Source organism: Lygodium microphyllum, chromosome 4 (assembly GCF_053477565.2).
Source record: "Lygodium microphyllum isolate KBCC chromosome 4, Lygodium_microphyllum_v1.1.10, whole genome shotgun sequence".
NCBI lineage: Eukaryota > Viridiplantae > Streptophyta > Polypodiopsida > Schizaeales > Lygodiaceae > Lygodium > Lygodium microphyllum.
In genome coordinates this window covers 125,287,308-125,307,731 of record NC_141138.1, presented here as the reverse complement: position 1 = coordinate 125,307,731, position 20,424 = coordinate 125,287,308, and the positions used below count along the sequence as shown (strand labels likewise).

The 20,424-nt window shown below is 39.2% G+C and overlaps 1 protein-coding gene across 1 annotated transcript in view; it reads left to right on the top strand.

The window, feature by feature from the left end:
* LOC148037586 (uncharacterized) overlaps nt 1–15,272 on the top strand; it is a 29,361-nt gene extending 14,089 nt beyond the window's left edge. Inside the window, exon 2 of the mRNA XM_087677124.1 lies at nt 14,110–15,272. Within this exon, the coding sequence (XP_087533250.1) occupies nt 14,110–14,805 (696 nt within the window). The 3' untranslated portion in view covers nt 14,806–15,272. The remainder of the gene's footprint in view (nt 1–14,109) is intronic.
* Nucleotides 15,273–20,424: the final 5,152 nt, after the last annotated feature.

Below are 20,424 nucleotides of genomic sequence, written 5' to 3'. Positions count from 1 at the left end.
TTACTGGGATCACCGATACGGCGCGAGGGGGCCTTTCCGTCTGAATCGTTTCTCTCTTATCGCGCCGTATCGTCAGAAGTTGGAAACATGTCTGAACCCATACAATCCAAGGTTTCTTTAGGAACTGGTAAAAGAAGAAGGCTTTCAAAAGGGTCAAGTGCATCAACAGCTGATCAGCCTGTGCATTCTTTTTCCTCTCCATCCTCTGCCACCAGTGTGAGAAAGCCAAGTACATCTCCAGGGAAGCGAACGCCAGTAGTGAGAGGTCAAGGAGTATCAGAGCTCATTGATATCACTCCATCAGAGAGGCTACTTGATTTTATGCTTCAGAATGGAATGGATCTCTCATTCTATGGAGTTGTGAAAAATATTTTTAATCCTGATTGGGAACTTGACAAAGTTCTGAAATCTTGTGAAAAATATATTATGGAGGACTTTTTGGAGTTTGAAACTCTTGCAGGTCCTTCTGTTGAAGTTGGCACAATTGAGTATGTCCATATTCCCATTGGGTCAACAGGAAATGAAAAGGCAGTATTTACTAGGAAGTCCAGGGCCCACTCTATGGAGAGATTTCATTCAACAGACATATTTTGCTGCACTCATTCCAAAAACTGCAAGATGATGAGAAAATCTGCTGCTTTTATTATATTCATCCTTGTTAAATACCCTATGAGAGCTGAGGAGCAACAGTTGGAGGGAGCAAAGAGTGCCAGCTTTTGCATGTTGGATGATCTGGCAGATGAAAGGGAAATAGAGGAGGTTGTAGATACAGATTTTGAGGCTTCCATTGCTGAGAATTTGGATGTTTCTCACTTCAAAGCTGAGACTATCATTGAGGAGAGCCAAGGAGATACAAACCCTCAACCTGATGAGAGTTCTCACCATATTGTTCCTTCCCTGCCATGTATACCTTTCAAGGACAAGGAGTACATTTTACTATCAGATATTCAAAAACTTTTTAATCTCAGGGAAGATTATTGTCTTGCAATTATTGCAGAGGCATCTGATGCTGCTAATGGGATAATTGACACAGAAAATGAAACAAAGGAAGAGATTCTGAAACTTGATAAAGAAACTCTAGATGATAAGTTTATTGATGCTGGTGAGGCATTCTCTCTTTGTTTTGAAAAGGCCAAAGAAGCTGAAAAGGAGTTGAGTATTACTGATGAGGACTTCGATCGCATTCAAAGCGAGCTCGGTATTTCCAATTTTGGAAGAGAGGAGTCTGAATATGTTAAAGAATTGACTAACACCAATGAGACAGCATCATCAATTAATTTATGGAATCCGTTTAGATTGGAGTACGATGAAAATCAAGTGGTAAGATAATTTTGAATTTGCTTTTACACATTGGTAGGTTTACATTTCATGCTCATTCAGTATGGCTTTTATTTGCAGTTGGAGATTGCCGATACAGATAACTTCTTGGGGCGTGGCAAAGGATCGAGAGCTGCTAGTAACACCACCAAAGACATTGCACTCGGCCACTACTTTGCTAGGATTGACCCTGAATCCTTTTTTGTACTTCATAGTAGTTTCTCAGAGGACGCAGCATGGCCGATACTTTGTATTAAAGCTCTTACAAGGCTTCTAGGTTTCTCAGGATTACAATATAATGCCCACAAAATAATGTTTTTGGAAAAGACTGCAGCAATTAGGATTTTTGACTACGGTCCAGGTTACTCTGCTTCTAGAGCAGGATACTTTTTGGCGTTTTCATCCTACGCCTTAGCTGCAGACAGAACTGATGTAAAATCTATAGTTGGCTACAAGAGAAAAAAATTTCTACGTTATAGAGGAAAGATTCCTGAGGAGGAAGAGAATGTGAGGGTTTTGGAAAACTAGCTTTGTATATATTCTTTCTTATAAAATAAAAGTGCGATTGCTCATGTGTCATTGCCGTCTTTTATTTGCATTCTTTGAAGTTGTCGTCGAAAAAACCAGTTGAATAGCTCCTCCAAAGCATTGCTTTTTGTAACTCCTCCCCCATGCCTTGTGCTTCGAAAATAACTTGTGCGTGCTTGATAGTGGGATTTTTCCATGCCTTGGTTGCTATAAGTTGCTAAGGGGCCATGCTCCTCCACAAAGAAAGGTCCATGAATATGAAGAATATGCTGCAATACAAAGTAACACAAATTTTATACCAATTGAAAAACCTATCAAAATAAGCCGATATTAAATAATTATTACTTTACCAGATAAAAAGTGATATCTTTTTCTCCCCATGCCTCTTTTATCGCCTGAACAAGCTTTGTGATTGATCTTTTGAACTCTTCCGCATATGTATATGTTGTCTTATGTTGCTTGAGGAGTTTCAGAAAAACATCAAGGTGTATCCAGACCTCCATTCTAAGAAACGCAAGCCTCGGCGTGCTTGCAACATTTGTTGTGATCTCACATAGCTCTCTCCAACACTCCCAAGCCGCATTCACCTGCTTTCCTGAATGATTTCCTAAGAATCGTCTAGCTTTTGAGCCTCCCATAGAGACATCGGCCAAGATATCTCTTGTTTTTCCTGAAAGTATTGGATCCTTTCTTAAGTGAACTTGGCCCCCATGAAATCCCATTTTCGATAGCAATGCCTCGCATTTATCAATACACTCATCTGATAAAGATAATGGCTTAATGGAATATACGTAGTCGAGATGCAACCTGAGAAGCTTATCGATTATTCTAATCTCTGCATGCAAAGTACAAATATGAACATTCTTAAGAGAGATGGAAAGAATGGGATCCCAGATGTCTTCTATGTTTTTAAATTTACTCAAATCTATAGAGTCTCTATTTGGGGCTCTTCTTACTGGTCGCAAACTACTCCAATCTTTGGATCCAATACTTTCCATGCAATAAATGCAAGGATATTTTGCATTTGCACCATTACATATTCCAAGCATACATTTGATAGTTTTCAAATCAGCACTCATATGCCATTCCACATTAAATTTACCAACCCCATCAACTACCAACATTTCGCCTTCACTTTGAGACTTAATGATATTTGGAATACCTGTATGGTTGAACAACCATTTCAACGTTTGATGATTTTCAATTGGTACCTGGGCTGCACCAATCCACCAAATCTCCATCTCGGATTGGATCTTATGCAATGGAGCTTTTCCCTCGCCATTGCCATGGTCCAATGCCATGTTCATGAGGCAAATGCTAATTCTTTCCATCTTCTGTCCCTTTTGAATCTGTGCTTCATCCAACTTCAAGGCAAACTTTAGAACACCATAACTTTCTTCTACTGTGATTTTATACATGTGAACCATTGCAATTTGCACCTTTTTTAGATCAACCCATATATTGTTAAACTCATTGTAATAAAAAATTGCCTGTTTTTTTTGTTTTTCATAGGACATAGACCTTTCGATGTGAAAATAATCTCCAAAAACATGTGGAATCTTGCGATTCATGGAAATTCTTGCAGTGGAAACTGCAAGGGCTCGGGGCAATCCAAATATAGTTACCCTATTGCGTTTAAGATTTTTAAACCATAATCCAGAGATAGCACGGTAACCTTTTCGACTTATACCCACAGTATCGCATGTCTCTACGATTTCATTTGCTTTCACTGTGCCTTTTAAATCCTTCACTAACTCTCTCAGAGTTGGACCTCTCAAATCCACATTTTCTGGTGACTTAAGAATCCTCAAAATGTCTTTCTTATTCATGGTTTCCTTCAAAAGTTTGATTCTTTCCTCATTCTCTCGGATATTTATGCCTAATATGTTAGAGACATATTTCTTTGTAAGATTTAGTCTCCTTTTCTTTGCTCTCTCACACAAGCTGGTTATATTTTTTAACGGTCTCTTCCTCTCTCTAAATCCTACTGGAGTTTCTCTCAAGCGTATTAGCTTATTCTGCAATGAATTATTAACATTTTTCAAAATATCAATCTGACTTGTCAACTCTAAAATTTTTGTTTGTGTAGTTTCTAGTGCTTTTTTCATTTCGTGCACTTGGGCTATATATGTGTAAGATGCAGAGTATAACCTCATACAGTAGCCAAGCATTCCATTATAACCTTCTCCAGCATATCTTATATAGTCATGGACATTCAAAAAAGGAGGTGGTTTACCTGTAGAAGGATCCCTGGGATAGATATTTCCATCCACCCACAAATCTATATGCTTCATTCCTTGTGTTCGCAACCTGTTGGCTTCAATCTCATCTATCAATACTCGATGATGTATACTTCTCCAAGATGTGTAAGTTGGATCTAGCTGAATAGATAGCTTGTATTTACGTGTGCTTGCGCCTGTGTTATTTGAAGTAGTATTGCTAGACATTCTAGCAAATGAATCGAGCAAGAATCTCACAGTGATAGAAAGCAAGTGCAGCAAAAGGAATGGTAAAAGAGAATAGTGTATAGAAAGAAAACGCGGGAGCAAACAAATGCGAAGTTCGTACGAAAATCTCGAAAATACAAAATCTCTCGAGTTCCAAGACAATAAACGGCCGAAAAGGTGACCCCTGACCTGGATTAAAAGATGAGGGCAATTAATGGCCGACCTCTTCAATGAACCAAATATTCTCTCATTAATCACATCTGGACAACCAAATTTAGAGGTTTTATTCTTCCTAAACCTCAACTAATTAGCAACTTAATCACTTTCTTACAAGTGCCATTTTTGAAGCGTTTTTGGCCCTAATGATGGTGCATGGCCTCTAGACACTGATCATGACTGACATATGAGGGATACAAATAATTCTTTAGGGGAGCTTTATGCTACATATCCTAATGTAAAAGTGACAATTGGTTATGTACAAGAAGAAAACACTTGTTTGTGCAAGATAGTTCCTCAACACGAGTATGTTGGTCATAGAGTGACACTAATTGCTAAATATCAATTGGAAACTCCATTGCATGAAACTCTAAGAAGTCGTTGTTTGATCTTGTTCCTGCCATGGTTTTTTGGGTGTTCTTGTATGACAAGCATTTCAATGAGGCTAATGAGCCGAGATAAGGTGCTAGGTGTTTCTATGAGGATTCTTTGCAAGCTAGGAATACTCTCTACTTCTAGTCAATGAGGTGTAGTGTTAGTATCTACAAGTCCTTTCACCTTGTTGCTTGCAACCCTTAGTGCTCTCAAAGCGTTAATGATTGTATTCTTAGTGCTCTCGAGATGATGTTTTTTTCCTACATTTGGATAATAAATTGATGTCTTTACATGCACTCAGACCTATGACCTATCCTTCAGATTGATTTTAATGATGGTGATCTCAGCTCATCATGCCAAGGTGGCCATGACATTCATGCACTCAAAGAGTTTCTTTTTCTTGCACTCAGACCAATAGGCTTCTTGTTGGGTCATCATGATGTTGGAACTTGGGACAATGTGTGACTTGTGGCTAGGGTTAATCCCAAGGTTAGAGCTAGTGTACAAGGTGCCTCTACTAGGGGTGGTAGTTTATCTCAGGACCACTTAACCTACATGTTGGATCTAGATAGCATGGCACATATCAATCATGCACTTTGTCAAGTCAAGTTTAGTCTTGGTCTCTCATCCTGTGAGGTTTCTTACCATCTCATCTCACTCTCTTGACTTTCCACGAATATAGATTCGCAACCCATCAAGTAAGAAGACACTTTGAGAATATTAGTCGATGCAAGAGAACTCACCTTATACAGTCTAGAAATCCATGCGAGCTCCCAAGATCTGACGACTCCATTGATGCATGTTGTGACAAGCTCTCCACTTCTTACCCTTCATCCTTCGTGCGTAAAGATATGGCCTCCATCGCTTGTTCCCCCAAGCTCCCATGAATTTGCCTTCTCTCTCTCTCTCTCTCTCTCTCTCTCTCTCTCTCTCTCTCTCTCTCTCTCTCTCTCTCTCTCTCTCTCTCCCAAGCTGCCCTCTAGCTCTCTATCTTTGCAACATAGTCTCTAACTTTCCACCCCACAAACTGGAAAGATCCTTAAAAGGTGAGGATAAGTGATGGAGTAATACAACAAAGATTGAGAGCAAGCTCACGAGCTCTCCTATCTCTCAAAACTTTTGCAAGCGTGAGATGGCTACACATAGATGGAAGTAAAGATAGTGGAAAAGAAAGAGATAAGCTTGCTTTGCATTAGTCATAGGAATGATTTACAATAAGGTTTCCCACCATATATATGTGACCTTTGACTTTAAACTTGGTTTGGACCTCTTCTCTCAAGGTACCCATTGCCCATAATCTTTTAATACATGCTTTTCGAGCCAAGTGTCTCGTATAATTTTCCAAACTCACTCATTCGCATGCCATTAAATGCGCATTAATTAGAACTTTCATAGGAGTGAGCCCGACGCTCAAATATGATTTTACAAAATTTATTTGATCGAGGCTTTGAATTTTTGCCAAATGGATGTAGTCATTATTCCTTCAAGCCATCACTCTTTAATGCTCCTTGATTTTTGTGCCTCTTGCTTTTTTAATCTATGGTTTCCTTTAGTATACTCTAGTAACTTGCTATTTCGTGCTTCTTGTGGCTTCTTTTTGCAAAAAGGTTAACAATAGGCATGGGTAATGCAAGTACAATGGAGTTTGGGGTAGGAGGCAACATGACATAGGTGAGCAAAGAGAAGTGGGCCATGCACTGCAATGGCGGCTTGAGCATTGTGAGGGATGGATTATGAGGTGATGCAACACAAGTGAGCAGAGAGGGGGTAGACAAGGTGGCTTTGAGTGAAATCATAGTGTTTGTGAGTTGTTTGGCTCTCTCTCTCTCTCTCTCTCTCTCTCTCTCTCTCTCTCTCTCTCTCAATGTGTCTCTATGATGTACAAAGTAGGGAAGAATAGCATTTGGCAAGAGCATAGAGGTCTCCCACACACACACTCTCTCTCTCTCCCCTTCCATCCCTCCCTCCCCCCTTTGTGAGATTGAAATGGTATAAGATGCAAGATGAGGTCGAAAGGAGCAGTTAACCAACAACATATGGGAACATAGGGCAGGTAGGCCTATATCACAGTTAAGAAATATGTGGGATAACGAATAGAAGGGTGATCAAAATGATAGGAGGGAATAGCATGAGAAAAAGCAAAAGGACAATGGGATAGTGGGCAAGGCCAACATGTAGGTGTACTAAAGAGAAAAAGACACACATAGAAAATAAGGGGGGAGTGATGCTTGAGATGTGAAGTACCCTAATGTTATGAATACTGGTGTGAAACATTGAGAGAATCTAGGTGTGGAGCACCTAGTATTTTTATTTAAATGGTAGAGACTCACAAATCTTACTACTATATTATTTTAGCTATAGGTTCGGAAAGCCCCGAACCTCCAGAGTGCTTCCCGAACCTACTCCCTTTTCCAAACCTCCTTTCTTTAATCAAAAACCCCTCCCCTCCTCTCTTTCTCACATGTAATATCTCATTTTCTCTTCCCCTTCCTTTTTTTCATTAAAGCCTCCCCTCCTCACCTCCCTTTTTTAAATTAAAACCCCCTTCCCTTTTTAATTAAATTTCTCCCCCCTCCCCCCTCTCTCATGTGTAGGGCCTAAGTTCTCTCTCTCTCTCTCTCCTTTAATTAAATTAAACTTCTTTTTAAATCAAAAGTTTCTCTCTTTTTCTCTTTCTCTCTCTCTCTCCGTTAGATTAAACTTTTTAATTTAAAATTTTTTAATTAAATATTTTAAAATATTTTTTAAATTTAAAATTTTTCGAACATAGTTTTTCACACACTTTGAGAAGGAGATAGAATAAAAGAGAGAGAGAGATAAGAAGAATAAGAAAAGGGATAAAAAGAAGAAGACGGAGAGAGAAGGGGGAGAGAGAGAAGAGAGAATAGTCTTTTTTTAATTAAACATTTTTCTTCTCCCCTCCCCCCTCTCTCATGCGTAGGGCCTAGGTTTTCTCTCTCTCTCTCTCTCTTAGATTGAAGTTTTTAATGTAAACTTTTTGTTTAATTAAAATAAGGAGAGAGAGAGAGATATATATATATATATATATATATATACAAACATCAAAAAAGAAAGAAGAGGAGAGGGAGGGAGAGAGAGGGGGGGAAACAGAGAGAAAGAGAATTATAGAGAGAGGAAATATGAAATTTAAGAGAGAGAGAGAGAGAGAGAGAGAGAGAGAGAGAGAGAGAGAGAGAGAGAAAGAGAGGAAAAGAAAAAAGGAAAAGAAAGGAGAGAGGGGGAGAGAGAAAATAAGAAGAGAAAGAATTTGAACATAGTGAGAGAATTATAGAGAGAGGAAAGATAAAATTTAAAAGAAAGAAAGAGAATTATAGAGAGAAAATATGAAATTTAAGAGAGAGAGAGAGAGAGAGAAAGAGGAAAAGAACAAAGGAAAAGAGAGGAGAGAGGGGGGAGAGAGACAGAGAGAGAAAATAAGAAGAAGAGAAAGAATTTGAACACAGAGAGAGAATTATAGAGAAAGGAAAGATAAAATTTAAAAGAAAGAGAAAAGAAAAAGAAAAAGGAAAAAAAACTTTTTTTTATTAAAATAAGGAGAGAGAGAGAGAGATATATATATATATACAAAGAGCAAAAAAGAAAGAAGTGGAGAGGAAGGGAACAGAGAGAAAGAGAATTATAGAGAGAGGAAATATAAAATTTAAGAGAGAGAGAGAGAGGAAAAGAAAAAAGGGAAATAGAGGAGAGAGGGGAACAGAAACGGAGAGCAGAAAATGAGAGAGAGAAAATAAGAAGAAGAAAAATAGAGAATTTGAACACAGAGAGAATTATAGAGAGAGGAAAGATAAAGTTTAAAAGAAAGAGAAAATAAAAAAATTTAAAGAGAGAAGAAAAAAGAGGAGAGAGAATGAAAGGAGAGGAGAGGGGGGAGAGAGAGAAGAAAAAGAATAAGAAGAAGAGAAAGGAAAAGAGGAAGAGAGATGGGGAAAAAGAGAAAAGAGAAAAGTCTTTTTAGAATTTAAATATTTTTTGAGAGAGAGAGGAAGGGAGAGAGAAGGAGAGAGGGGGAACATAGAGAGTATAAAATTTAAAAGAGAGGAGAGAAGAAAAAGATAAAATTTAAAAGAGAGAGGGAGAGAAAAAAAAAAGGAAAATTAGGAGAAAGGGGAGAAGAAGAAAAGGGGACGGAGAGAGAGAGAGAGAGAGAGAGAGAGAGAGAGAGAGAGAGGAGAAGAGAGAGAATATAAATATAAAGAGAGAATTATATATAAGAAAAAGATAAAATTTACATACTTTAAGAGAGACTGAGGGGGGGAGGGAGAAAGTGAAAGAAGACGAAGAAGAGAGAGAGAACATGTAGAGAGAATTATAGAGAGAAAAGATAAAATTTAAAAAGAGAAAGAGAATAAAAAATAGAGGAGAAATAGAGAAGGAAAAGAGAGGAGAGAGAGTTCCAAAAGCCCCGAACTTCCAAAGGGCTTCTCGAACCTACTCCCTTTTCCAAATCTCCTTTCTTTAATCAAAACCCCCTCCCCTCCTCTCTTTCTCACATATAATATCTCATTTTCTCCTGAAATTCCTCCCCCCTTCCCCCCTCTCTCATGTGTAGGGCCTAGGTTCTCTCTCTCTCTCTCTCTCTCTCTCTCTCTCTCTCTCTCTCTCTCTCTCTCTCCTTTAATTAAATCAAACTTCTTTTTAAATCAAAAGTTTCTCTCTTTCTCTCTCTCTCTCTCTCAGTTAAATTAAACTTTTTAATTTAAACTTTTTAATTAAATATTTTAAAAGCTTTTTTAATTAAAAATTTTTTGAACATAGTTTTTCACACACTTTGAGAAGGAGATAGAATAAGAGAGAGAGAGAGAGAGAAATAAGAAGAAGAAGAGGGATAAAAAGAAGAAGATGGAGAGAGAAGGGAGAGAAAGAGGAAAGAGAAAAGTATTTTTTAATTAAACATTTCTCTTCTCCCCCTCCCCCCTCTTTCTCATGCGTAGGGCCAGGTTCTCTCTCTCTCTCTCTCTCTCTCTCTCTCTCTCTCTCTCTCTCTCTCAGAATAAACTTTTTAATGTAAACTTTTTGTTTAATTAAAATAAGGAGAGACACACACACACAAAGAGCAAAAAAAAAAAGAAGAGGAGAGGGAGGGAGAGAGAGAAAGGGGGAACAGAGAGAAAGAGAATTATAGAGAGAGGAAATATAAAATTTAAGAGAGAGAGAGAGAAAAAGAAAAAAGGAAAAGAGAGGAGAGGAGAGAGGGGGAGAGACAAAATAAGAAGAGAAAGAATTTGAACATAGTGAGAGAATTATAGAGAGAGGAAAGATAAAATTTAAAAGAAAGAAAGAGAATTATAGAGAGAGAAAATATGAAATTTAAGAGAGAGAGAGAGAGAGAGAGAGAGAAAAATAAAAAAGGAAAAGAGAGGAGAGAGGGGAGAGAGAAAATAAGAAGAAGAAGAGAAAGTATTTGAACACAGAGAGAGAATTATAGAGAAAGGAAAGATAAAATTTAAAAGAAAGAAAAAGAAAAAAAAAGATTTTTTTTAAAAATTAAAATAAGGAGAGAGAGAGAGAGACAAATAGCAAAAAAGAAAGAAGAGGAGAGGAAGGAAACAGAGAAAGAGAATTATAGAGAGAGAAAATATAAAATTTAAGAGAGAGAGAGAGGAAAAGAAAAAAGGAAAATAGAGGAGAGAGAGGGGACAAAGACAGAGAGAAGAAAATGAGAGAGAGAAAAGAAGAAGAAGAAGAGAGAATTTGAACATAGTGAGAATTATAGAGAGAGGAAAGATAAAATTGAAAAGAAAGAGAAAAGAAAAAAAATTAAAGAGAGAAGAAAAAAGAAAAAAGAGGAGAGAGAGAAAAGAGAGGAGGGGGGAGAGAGAGAGAAGAAGAAGAAGAGAGGAAAAGGGATGGGAAAAAAGAGAAAAGAGAAACGTCTTTTTAAAATTTAAATATTTTTTTTGAGAGAGAGGAAGGGAGAGAGAAGGAGAGAGGGGGGAAGAGAGAGAGATATATAATATAAAATTTAAAAGAGAGGAGAGAAGAAAAATATAAAATTTAAAAGAAAGAAAGAGAATTATAGAGAGAGAAAATATGAAATTTAAGAGAGAGAGAGAGAGAGGACAAGAAAAAAGGAAAAGAGAGGAGAGAGGGGAGAGAGAGACAGAGAGAGAAAATAAGAAGAAGAGAAAGAATTTGAACACAGAGAGAGAATTATAGAGAAAGAAAATATAAAATTTAAAAGAAAGAGAAAAGAAAGAGAAAAAAAGAAACCTTCTTTTTAATTAAAATAAGGAGAGAGAGAGAGAGAGAGAGAAATATACAAAGAACAAAAAAGAACAAAGAGAAGAGGAAGGAAACAGAGAGAAAGAGAATTATAGAGAGAGGAAATATACAATTTAAGAGAGAGAGAGAGGAAAAGAAAAAAGGAAAAGAGAGGAGAGAGGGGGGACAAAGACAGAGAGAAGAAAATGAGAGAGAGAAAATAAGAAGAAGAAGAAGAGAGAAAGTTTGAACATAGAGAGAATTATAGAGAGAGGAAAGATAAAATTTAAAAGAAAGAGAAAGGAAAAAAATTTAAAGAGAGAAGAAAAAAAGAAAAAAGAGGAGAGAAGGAAAGGAGAGGAGGGGGGAGAGAGAGAGAGAAGAATAAGAATAAGAAGAAGAGAGAGGAAAAGAGGAAGAGAGATGGAGAAAAAGAGAAAAGAGAAAATTCTTTTTAAAATTTAAATATTTTTTTAGAGAGAGAAGAAGGGAGAGAGAAGGAGAGGGGGAAGAGAGAGAGAGTATAAAATTTAAAAGAGAGAATGAGATAAGAAAAAGATAAAATTTAAAAGAGAGAGGGAGTGAAGAAAAAAAGGAAAATTAGAAGAAAGGGGAGAAGAAGAAAAGGGGACGGAGAGAGAGAGAGAGAGAGAGAGAGAGAGAGAGAATATAAACATAAAGAGAGAATTATATATAAGAAAAAGATAAAATTTACATACTTTAAGAGAGACTGAGGGCGGGAGGGAAGAAAGTGAAAGAAGAAGAAAAAGAGAGAGAGAGAACATGTAGAGAGAATTATAGAGAGAGAAAAGATCAAATTTAAAAAGAGAAAGAGAATAAAAAATAGAGGAGAAAGAGAGAAGAAAAAGAGAGGAGAGAGAGAGAGAGAGAAGAAAAGTGCAAAGAGAAGAAAAAGGGAGAGAGAGAGAGAGAAAAGAAAAAATTTAAAAAGAGAATGAAGAGAGAGAGAGAAGAAAAGTGCAAAGAGAAGAAAAAGGGAGAGAGAGAGAGAAAAGAAAAAATTTAAAAAGAGAATGAAGAGAGAGAGAGAGAGAAGAAGAAAAAAAATGAAAAAAGAGAAGAGGGAGAGAGAAGGAAAAGAGAGGAGAGAGGGGGGAGAATAAAAGGGGGGAGAGAGAGAGAGAGAAGAAAAGCGGGGAGAGAAAAAAGGAGAGAGAGAGAACCAAGAGAGGAAAAAAATAAACTAAAATAGAAGGCAAAGAGAGAGAGAGAGAGAAAGAGAGAGAATTAGACATAGGGAATTTTGGGGGGGAGAGATAGAGAGAGAGAAAGAGGAAAAAGAGGAGAGAGAAAGATGAGAAATGGATTGTTGAGCGAAGTTTCCACGGCAACTTCACTTGTCGCTTCGAGGCAGCGAAGCGGCCTAGCGTTCTGTGTGTGCGAAGCGTGCGCGGAACAGTAGTTTAGATTAAACAACTTTGCATAACCTTTTGAAGAAAGCATTTAGGATGAAAGCTCAAGTCTTTAAAGTGGGCTTTCATAACAATGGTTTATACCAAAAAAATATTTTTTAAAAAAGTAAATCTTGCCTCATCTGGACTTTTCTTGGACCAAATCATTGATTAGAATGCTAGTCATAGCATGTTAAGGAATTTATTAAAATAAGCAATACTTATCTAAAATATCCCAAAAATCAATAGTGCTTGCGTGCACAAATTGAACACATCCATTACCATAAAGGAAACAAAAGAAGAGAATGCATGACATAGAAGTTGTACAATATCTTGGTTGATTATTTGAATAGATATCTTAAGACTAGGCAAAGGGCTTTGAAGCTTAGTTTGAACCGCATTCTTTGTAATACATCTAATAAATTGACTAAAAACATATGGAAAAAAATTGTATTTGTATTTGAAAATGACTAAAAGCCCATGTTTTAAATTGTGTTTGCAACATTACTAAGTGACTAAAAGCACAATACATTTTCAAATTGTGTTTGTAATAGGGAAAGGTTGGCTTTTTTGTCGTTACGTATATTTGGTATTCATTCTTGGAAGCAAAGTTCGAGAAGAGGCTAGAGAGAATGTTCATTCATATATACTCAAGAAGAAATTCATACCATTTATGTGATGTAGTTGGTTAGGCCAAAACAACAACAAGAATCTCAAAGCCAACTTGTGCACATGAAGACAACTCTCTTTGGAGATAAGGGTGTAGTTGATCCTAAGATTCTAAAGCTATGGAATCTTTCTAGGTAGTGGTAATTAGAGTACTCTTGCATAATAAAACTTGGGTCTTAATGTAGAAGGAAAGAGGTCACTTTGTTGATTGATGTTTTGCTTAAGCAAAGTGTCTAAGATACTTAAACTCTTATGTAAGGACAAACGACCAATTTTTCAAGGTAGGGTTTAAGCTCCTCAAGAGAGCAAGTGAACTCTTCAAGGTAGGGTTTAAGCTCCTCAAGAGAGCAAGTGAACTCTTAAAAACTTACTAGTATCTTGAAAGTTGAGGGTTGTATTGGGAGATGGATGGATTGGACAAGAACGTTGGCCGAGGATCCATCATCCATGACACACGTCATCCAAGTGTATAGCTCTCTCTAAGACGTGAGGTAACAAGTATTGACTCTATTGGTGGGCGGCGTTGAACTGTGCGACGTTGTGAACTGGAGGCAGACAGGCACGCCGCACGAGGACGCGGAGAATGAGAGAGAGTATATAATTCATAAATCTCTGACGGGAGAGTCAAAGACTCGGACTCCATGAATGGAGCCTGTGCGAAAAATGTTTTGCTGGTCGTAGAAACAGGCTAGAGACAACTGGACTACCCGTGAGTCGTAACGAAGCTGCGCGGCTCCACCGCGAAAGCGGGCTATGTATATATATATATATATATATACGGAGAAGAGGAGCAGCCGAGACGAGCAGGTTCAGTTGGAAGACGCGAGAGAGAGGGAGAGAGAGAGAGTGTGTGTGTGTGTTGCATGGCCAGTCAATATAGCTGGCCTTCGAGGAGTGCATCGTCATCGTCATCGACGTCTTAGTCTGAGTATGGCGGCTCAAGGTATGGCGCCTGGTCGACGTCGGCTGCAAATCCTTCTTCTGCATGTGGTAGCGTAAGAGGAGGCCGAGCTAACCGCGATGATAATCGGCACGAGGATGATCGTATCAATATCACAGATGCGAGGCTTGGATTGCTAAAGAAGAGTAGTGGGCCGGGGTGTCGCGGGGTGCGGAAGCGAAGCTGGGGGAGGTGGGTGGCGCAGATCCGGATTCCGCGCAGCCGGGAGCGAATCTGGCTGGGCTCGTACGCCTCGCCGCGGGAGGCGGCCCGGGCGTACGACGCGGCAGCGCTCTGCTTGCGGGGCCGCGCCGCCTCTCTCAACCTGCCCCACCTCCCGCCACCTCTCTCGCCTCTCTTCCCTCTCTCCAAGAAGGACGTGCAGTCCATCGCCGCCTCCGCAGCCCATCCCTCCTCCCCTCAGCTGCCCTTGCCTGCACCACTGCAGTACAGGTCTCGTCCAGCTTCAGCTCCTGCCCTAATTCGCACCCGCAGGGGTCTACCTGTCGAGCCTCCTCCCCAGGCGCCGCCCGCGACCTCCCCCCGGTCGGCCGGCCAGCTGCAGCCCGAGCTCGTCGTCGATGACCTCTTCTTCCGAGACATGGACTCCGACATCGAATCCTTTGCTTCCCTCCTCCAGCAGCTTCCTGCACTCCACACGCATCACCATTCTTTCTAACATTTGCTGCCGAATTCTGCAGGGGCTGTAACTTTCAGGGGCCTGATTCTGATTTACTCTTCCAAACCAATGATTCATTTCTCACCCCGTCCTTAGGGGTCCGCAACGCATTATAAATGTTCTCACAACACCTAGGTGCAATAGGCAAAGAAACCACAATTGCCATGTACTTTGGAGCCTGGAGGTCCCCAACCCATAATACATCGATAACCGATCGTTCGAGGACACACACCTACCAGCGCTATCTATCACCATAGAGGACTGAACCCTTGTAATGCAGCTTTACAACGAGGACAGCCAACAATAACTGAAAAATGTTCTCACAACACCTAGGTGCAATAGGCAAACAAACCACAATTGCCATATATGTGACTTTTGCAAATATATAGATTCTCAAGAAAATTTACAATTAGGGTAAAAATGTATAAATTCTCACTGTAATTAAGATTCAAAAGAGTATAACATAGTCCTCACCATCACCCACATTAAGCACATGTACACCACTACACACTACTATCTATATGTTGACTTGTTATACAAGTCTTTTGCACATGACACAATTTGTGGGTTTAGAATAAATCTAAAAACAACGTCCAACATTTGTAATTGCACCAAAAGAGGAAAAGTTTGCAAAAACACTGCACAATTTGCTATGTGAATATATGATGAAGAAGACATTAGTTGAAGGCACAATATGTGTGAGAAGGCCCTCTTAGCCCTCTCAAGTAGAAATGGTACACGTCACCATTGGATAGATCATAGATCTTTTTAGTCAAATCACATTTTTCTTTGATTTATGATTTTTTGGAAAACTAGCAATCCATTCGCATAAACCTCACTTTTTTACAAACATGACCCCACTCTCAAATAAGTCATTATGAACTTTCTACATAAAAATGAACCTAGACTATATATACCAATATAAACTAATGTGATAATCTATTTTCCAATGTTTTTGGGAAATACTGCTACATCCTAATTGGATAAAACTTGTAAATGTCCTCCCATTAATGAATCATAAGTTAGGGTTGACAAGTGTTGAATGAATAAAGTAACGATTCAATTAACAAATCCTTACACAGGAAGATTTGTGTAATATCCCCCAAACATAGATTATCATTATGCGAAGAAATTGTCACCATCAAGTTCAATCAACCTCGAACATTGAAATTGTCATTCGCCTTAATTTAAAAAATAGTTATGTTGTGCACGTACTAGTTCCCAATTAATAGTTAAATAGTCAAACTTAAGTTAATATTTTTGGGTTTATTTAATAATTTATTGTATTTTAAGATAATAATAATAATTGAAAACAAAGAAGAAAAAGAAAAAGGAGAAAAAGAAAAACCTTAGTAATAAGGTTTGGGGGAGCAAGGGGGGATAATAAGGAAAGGGATGTGAACAATTAAGGCCATCATTTGGCAAACAATAACCCCTCCCCCCCCCCCCCCCCCCCCCCCCCCCCCCCAAAAAAAAAAGTAATTGTCCTTTGCCTCTCCCACAATAGTCCTCTTATCCTTTTATGACACAACCCTCCCTCCCCTCACATGTGCAGAATGACTGGTTATCTCTCTCTTAAAATCATTAAAATATATGTTTTAAAAAAATTGCAAGATAAACTGTATATTATGAACAAAAGAGTATTTACAAGGCCTCACAGGAAACTGAGGCACTTGTCAAGCAATAAGCTTAAGTCTTTTGGGAAAAGCTTTCCAAAAAACCCTGAAAGACTTCCTAGACACTACAAGATATAGGCCTTATACTGACATTAAAAGCGATGAAAATGTTCATAAAAAAATTTACCCCCGTCGTCGCAAAAAACGTCGTTATTGGCGATGCCATAGAACAATCGGTATTAGCCTCGTTATCAGCGTCGCTATTTGCATCAGTATCAGCAACAACATCGACGGTATCAACACAAATAGCGATGTCCGTTGATACCGATGCAAATAGCGATATTGATAACAACACTTTGCGATGCATTTTGCGACGTTAATAGCAACGCGTGTAGTAAATTTGCGACACTAATAGCGATGGTAATAGAAATTTTTTTTTTTGTGGCAGTGCAGTGGGCCATACAAAATAGTTTCAGTAATGTGTACAATGCTCATGTAAATAAAGGCAAAGTGTACTTAAATCATAATACTAATACATAAAATAAATACATGATCCCGTAATGAAAAAAAATTTACCCCCGTCGTCGCAAAAAACGTCGTTATTGGCGATGCCATAGAACAATCGGTATTAGCCTCGTTATCAGCGTCGCTATTTGCATCAGTATCAGCAACAACATCGACGGTATCAACACAAATAGCGATGTCCGTTGATACCGATGCAAATAGCGATATTGATAACAACACTTTGCGATGCATTTTGCGACGTTAATAGCAACGCGTGTAGTAAATTTGCGACACTAATAGCGATGGTAATAGAAATTTTTTTTTTGTGGCAGTGCAGTGGGCCATACAAAATAGTTTCAGTAATGTGTACAATGGTCATGTAAATAAAGGCAAAGTGTACTTAAATCATAATACTAATACATAAAATAAATACATGATCCCGTAATGAAAGTGATCGATACAATCATGGCAAGACACTACTACTATATATAAAATGTCTACACAGATCACGTGACCAAAAAAAAAGTATTGCATTGCATTTTGCATGAACATGATTACTTGCATTGCCTTTTGCATAACATCAGTGCATTGGCATTCTATTCTTATAAACATGCATCTATGCACATTTATCCATTTTGGATCCTCGCCATCCAAAACCTCGTCCCACCGCAAAGGAGCATCGAACGGACTCTGCAAAAAAAAAAAACTACACATTAGTCCACCATACAATAATGCATTTTAATTAAACTTAGTAACTACGAACAAGAAATATGAGTGACTTATAGGGCCGCTGCGTCCATACAATCGATCAATCAATGCAGTGAGACTATGCCTCTTTGCAAATCGAGTCTTAAGGCTAGTGGGATTGCGGTTTGTAATGGAGTGCTACAAAGAAAACAAAATACAACTGTTAGAAACACGATTGTCAGTACAAAGGATATTGCAAAAAAAAAGAGCAAGCAAAAAAAAAAAGAAAAACTTACAAAGTTCTCCAGATATGTCGTGTGGCCGCCACTCCCAAGATGATGGACCACTCTGGCCTCTAGTCATGCCCTCGCCGCCTCGCACTGCTATCTCTAACATCGTGGAGAATCTATAGCCTCCTCCCTGAGCTAGCGCCAATCGTTCGCATCTAGCCACTCGGGCTTTGAAGCCCCACTCTTGAATGCCTTGTGTGTGTCTGATCGTCTGTGTGACATATATTCACACATGCACTCCATCATCCAGCCCGTAGAAAATCTATCTGCTGTGGCTGGTACCGGAAACTCCTCATGCAAGGATGCTACAATGTAGTCCTTTCTCCCATCCATTATGTTCTTCTAATGATCCAAGATGTTGTGCCAAAAAACTTGTTGGCATAACTCTCTCATGCGAGCCATCACCCTCGTCCCCTCATCATTCATGATGATGGCTCCTGACCTATCATCTACAAGGTAGGCATACCCCTCTGGGGTATGCCTAAGATGGGTCCTCTCACACCTATGACCACGCTCCTAGGAATATCTAGGAGACCCATGTACATCTGGTATACCTACCGAGGTAGTATCTCTCGGAGTAGCACCCATAGGGGTACCACCTGTGGACGATTGAGCAAAAGTCGGAGTGACTGGAGTAGAAGTCTCCACAAGCATGACAAATCCTGGAGGTGACCAACTCCACCAGAACGACTAGACGGAGACACTGCGTCAGTGCCTACATAGCAACCACCTGAGCCACGCTCTCTCGAACTGCCACGAGATCGAGGAGTAGCATCTGTATCTTGAGCCGACCGCAGGCTCACTGCATCCAGATCTCCGCAGCATCCCCATGAACCACTCTCTCTGTCTGGCCTAAGTCTGGAGCGTCGACCTCGTTTGCTCGAAACTGAAGCATTAGAGCGCACTAAAGTAGATCTAATAGAGCGGCCTGATGGTGTTTGAGACAGCTCCTAGTCCACCATATCTTTGAATCTCGTCATCTGATCTGGAGATATACGCGTGAAGATCTCCTATAGCTCCTCATCGCCGTCCTCAACTCATCATGATGATCTAAATATCCACAAAGGTCACCAACACAGACAAAAATTGATGTTAGCATAATCAATATAAATTTTACAAAGCACGGTAATATAAATCTTAAAAAAATAAACTTACTTAAAATACATATCTTATGTACCCTTATAAGCGATTCGTCAAAGAATTGAGTAGGTTGATGCTCCAAGTATGAAGTACCCTATGGTCTCGTGTCAATCTCCTAACATAACTCTGCATACACTGGAGGGTTGATAAACATGTCACCACAAAAGGATGAGCCCACCTCATTCTCATGGACTCCTGTATTTCCATTATTGTTACCCGATGCTGGCTCCTCTACATGCTTCAAGTTTTCGGTGGCCTCCACCCCTTGTAATATCGATCCCTCTATATGCATATTGTCCTCATCTATGCTCAGAACACCGCTTTGATTATATACTCTCGCACTTCGGAGAGTTAAAGGTATAACGTACCACCATTGAGGTTGTTGCGGATTTGGATAGAAAATTACATGTTCACAATTACGTACAAGAGAGATTTAACTATTGTGACATGTACCATGTCGCAATACAATTAAAAAACACATGAGTTCATGCACCTGTTCACAATGGGCCGGCAACACAAACGTGTCGTGCGAATCCATCTAGTTTTTTTCGGAATCTATTTCGAGAAATTCAGATGGACCTCATCGAACTATTGCTCTAGCTCCTTCAAGTATCACTTTGAACCACTGCACATCAAATAGGATCATGGAGAAGCTACGGTAATCCATCGTGACAATACTTTGCAAGTTCCAAAAATACTCCATCTCATCTATAATCGTGTTTGGATCTGTTGCTCATCATCGGCTCTCTTGCTCGAACCTTTCCATGATACTACAATCTGTTGTGGAGCACATTTTGTCAATACGCTCCACACGAAAATGTCGTCTGCACGACCACATCACACTATATATTTTGTATTGTACATTAAAACACTCAATTAGTTGTCGCATATAAAATATAGATACGACAAACCCCAAACACACCATCACCTCTGGACTAGATCCAATTGAGAATTTCCACTCCTCGGTTGAGACCTCCACCTCTTCGCGAGACGTTGCAGTCCAAAGCTCCATGCAACTATCGCTTTGACATAAACCATGGCATCTCCTCCATGCCCTCAGGATATCGAATCGGTCGATGGCACGTATTACATTGAAATTTAGATCACGCTTCCTCTCAATCTTTCCTAGCTTGCTGGTACCTAGTGAGCCACATCTCCATAGAAGCATGGTGCAACATACAAAAGTGATTCACTTTCTCCTCCATTGCAACATCCATTCTTTTTTCTAGCCCATTTTCAACCACCACATCTTCGGTCAGTCTATTATCGTCCTTCAGCGCCATAGCATACTGTTGTCTGAATCCACCATTGGTAGCCATTGTGAAATATTCACTAGTACCTCAGACACCAACCAACCTTCTGCCATGTTATCTTCTGGCCGA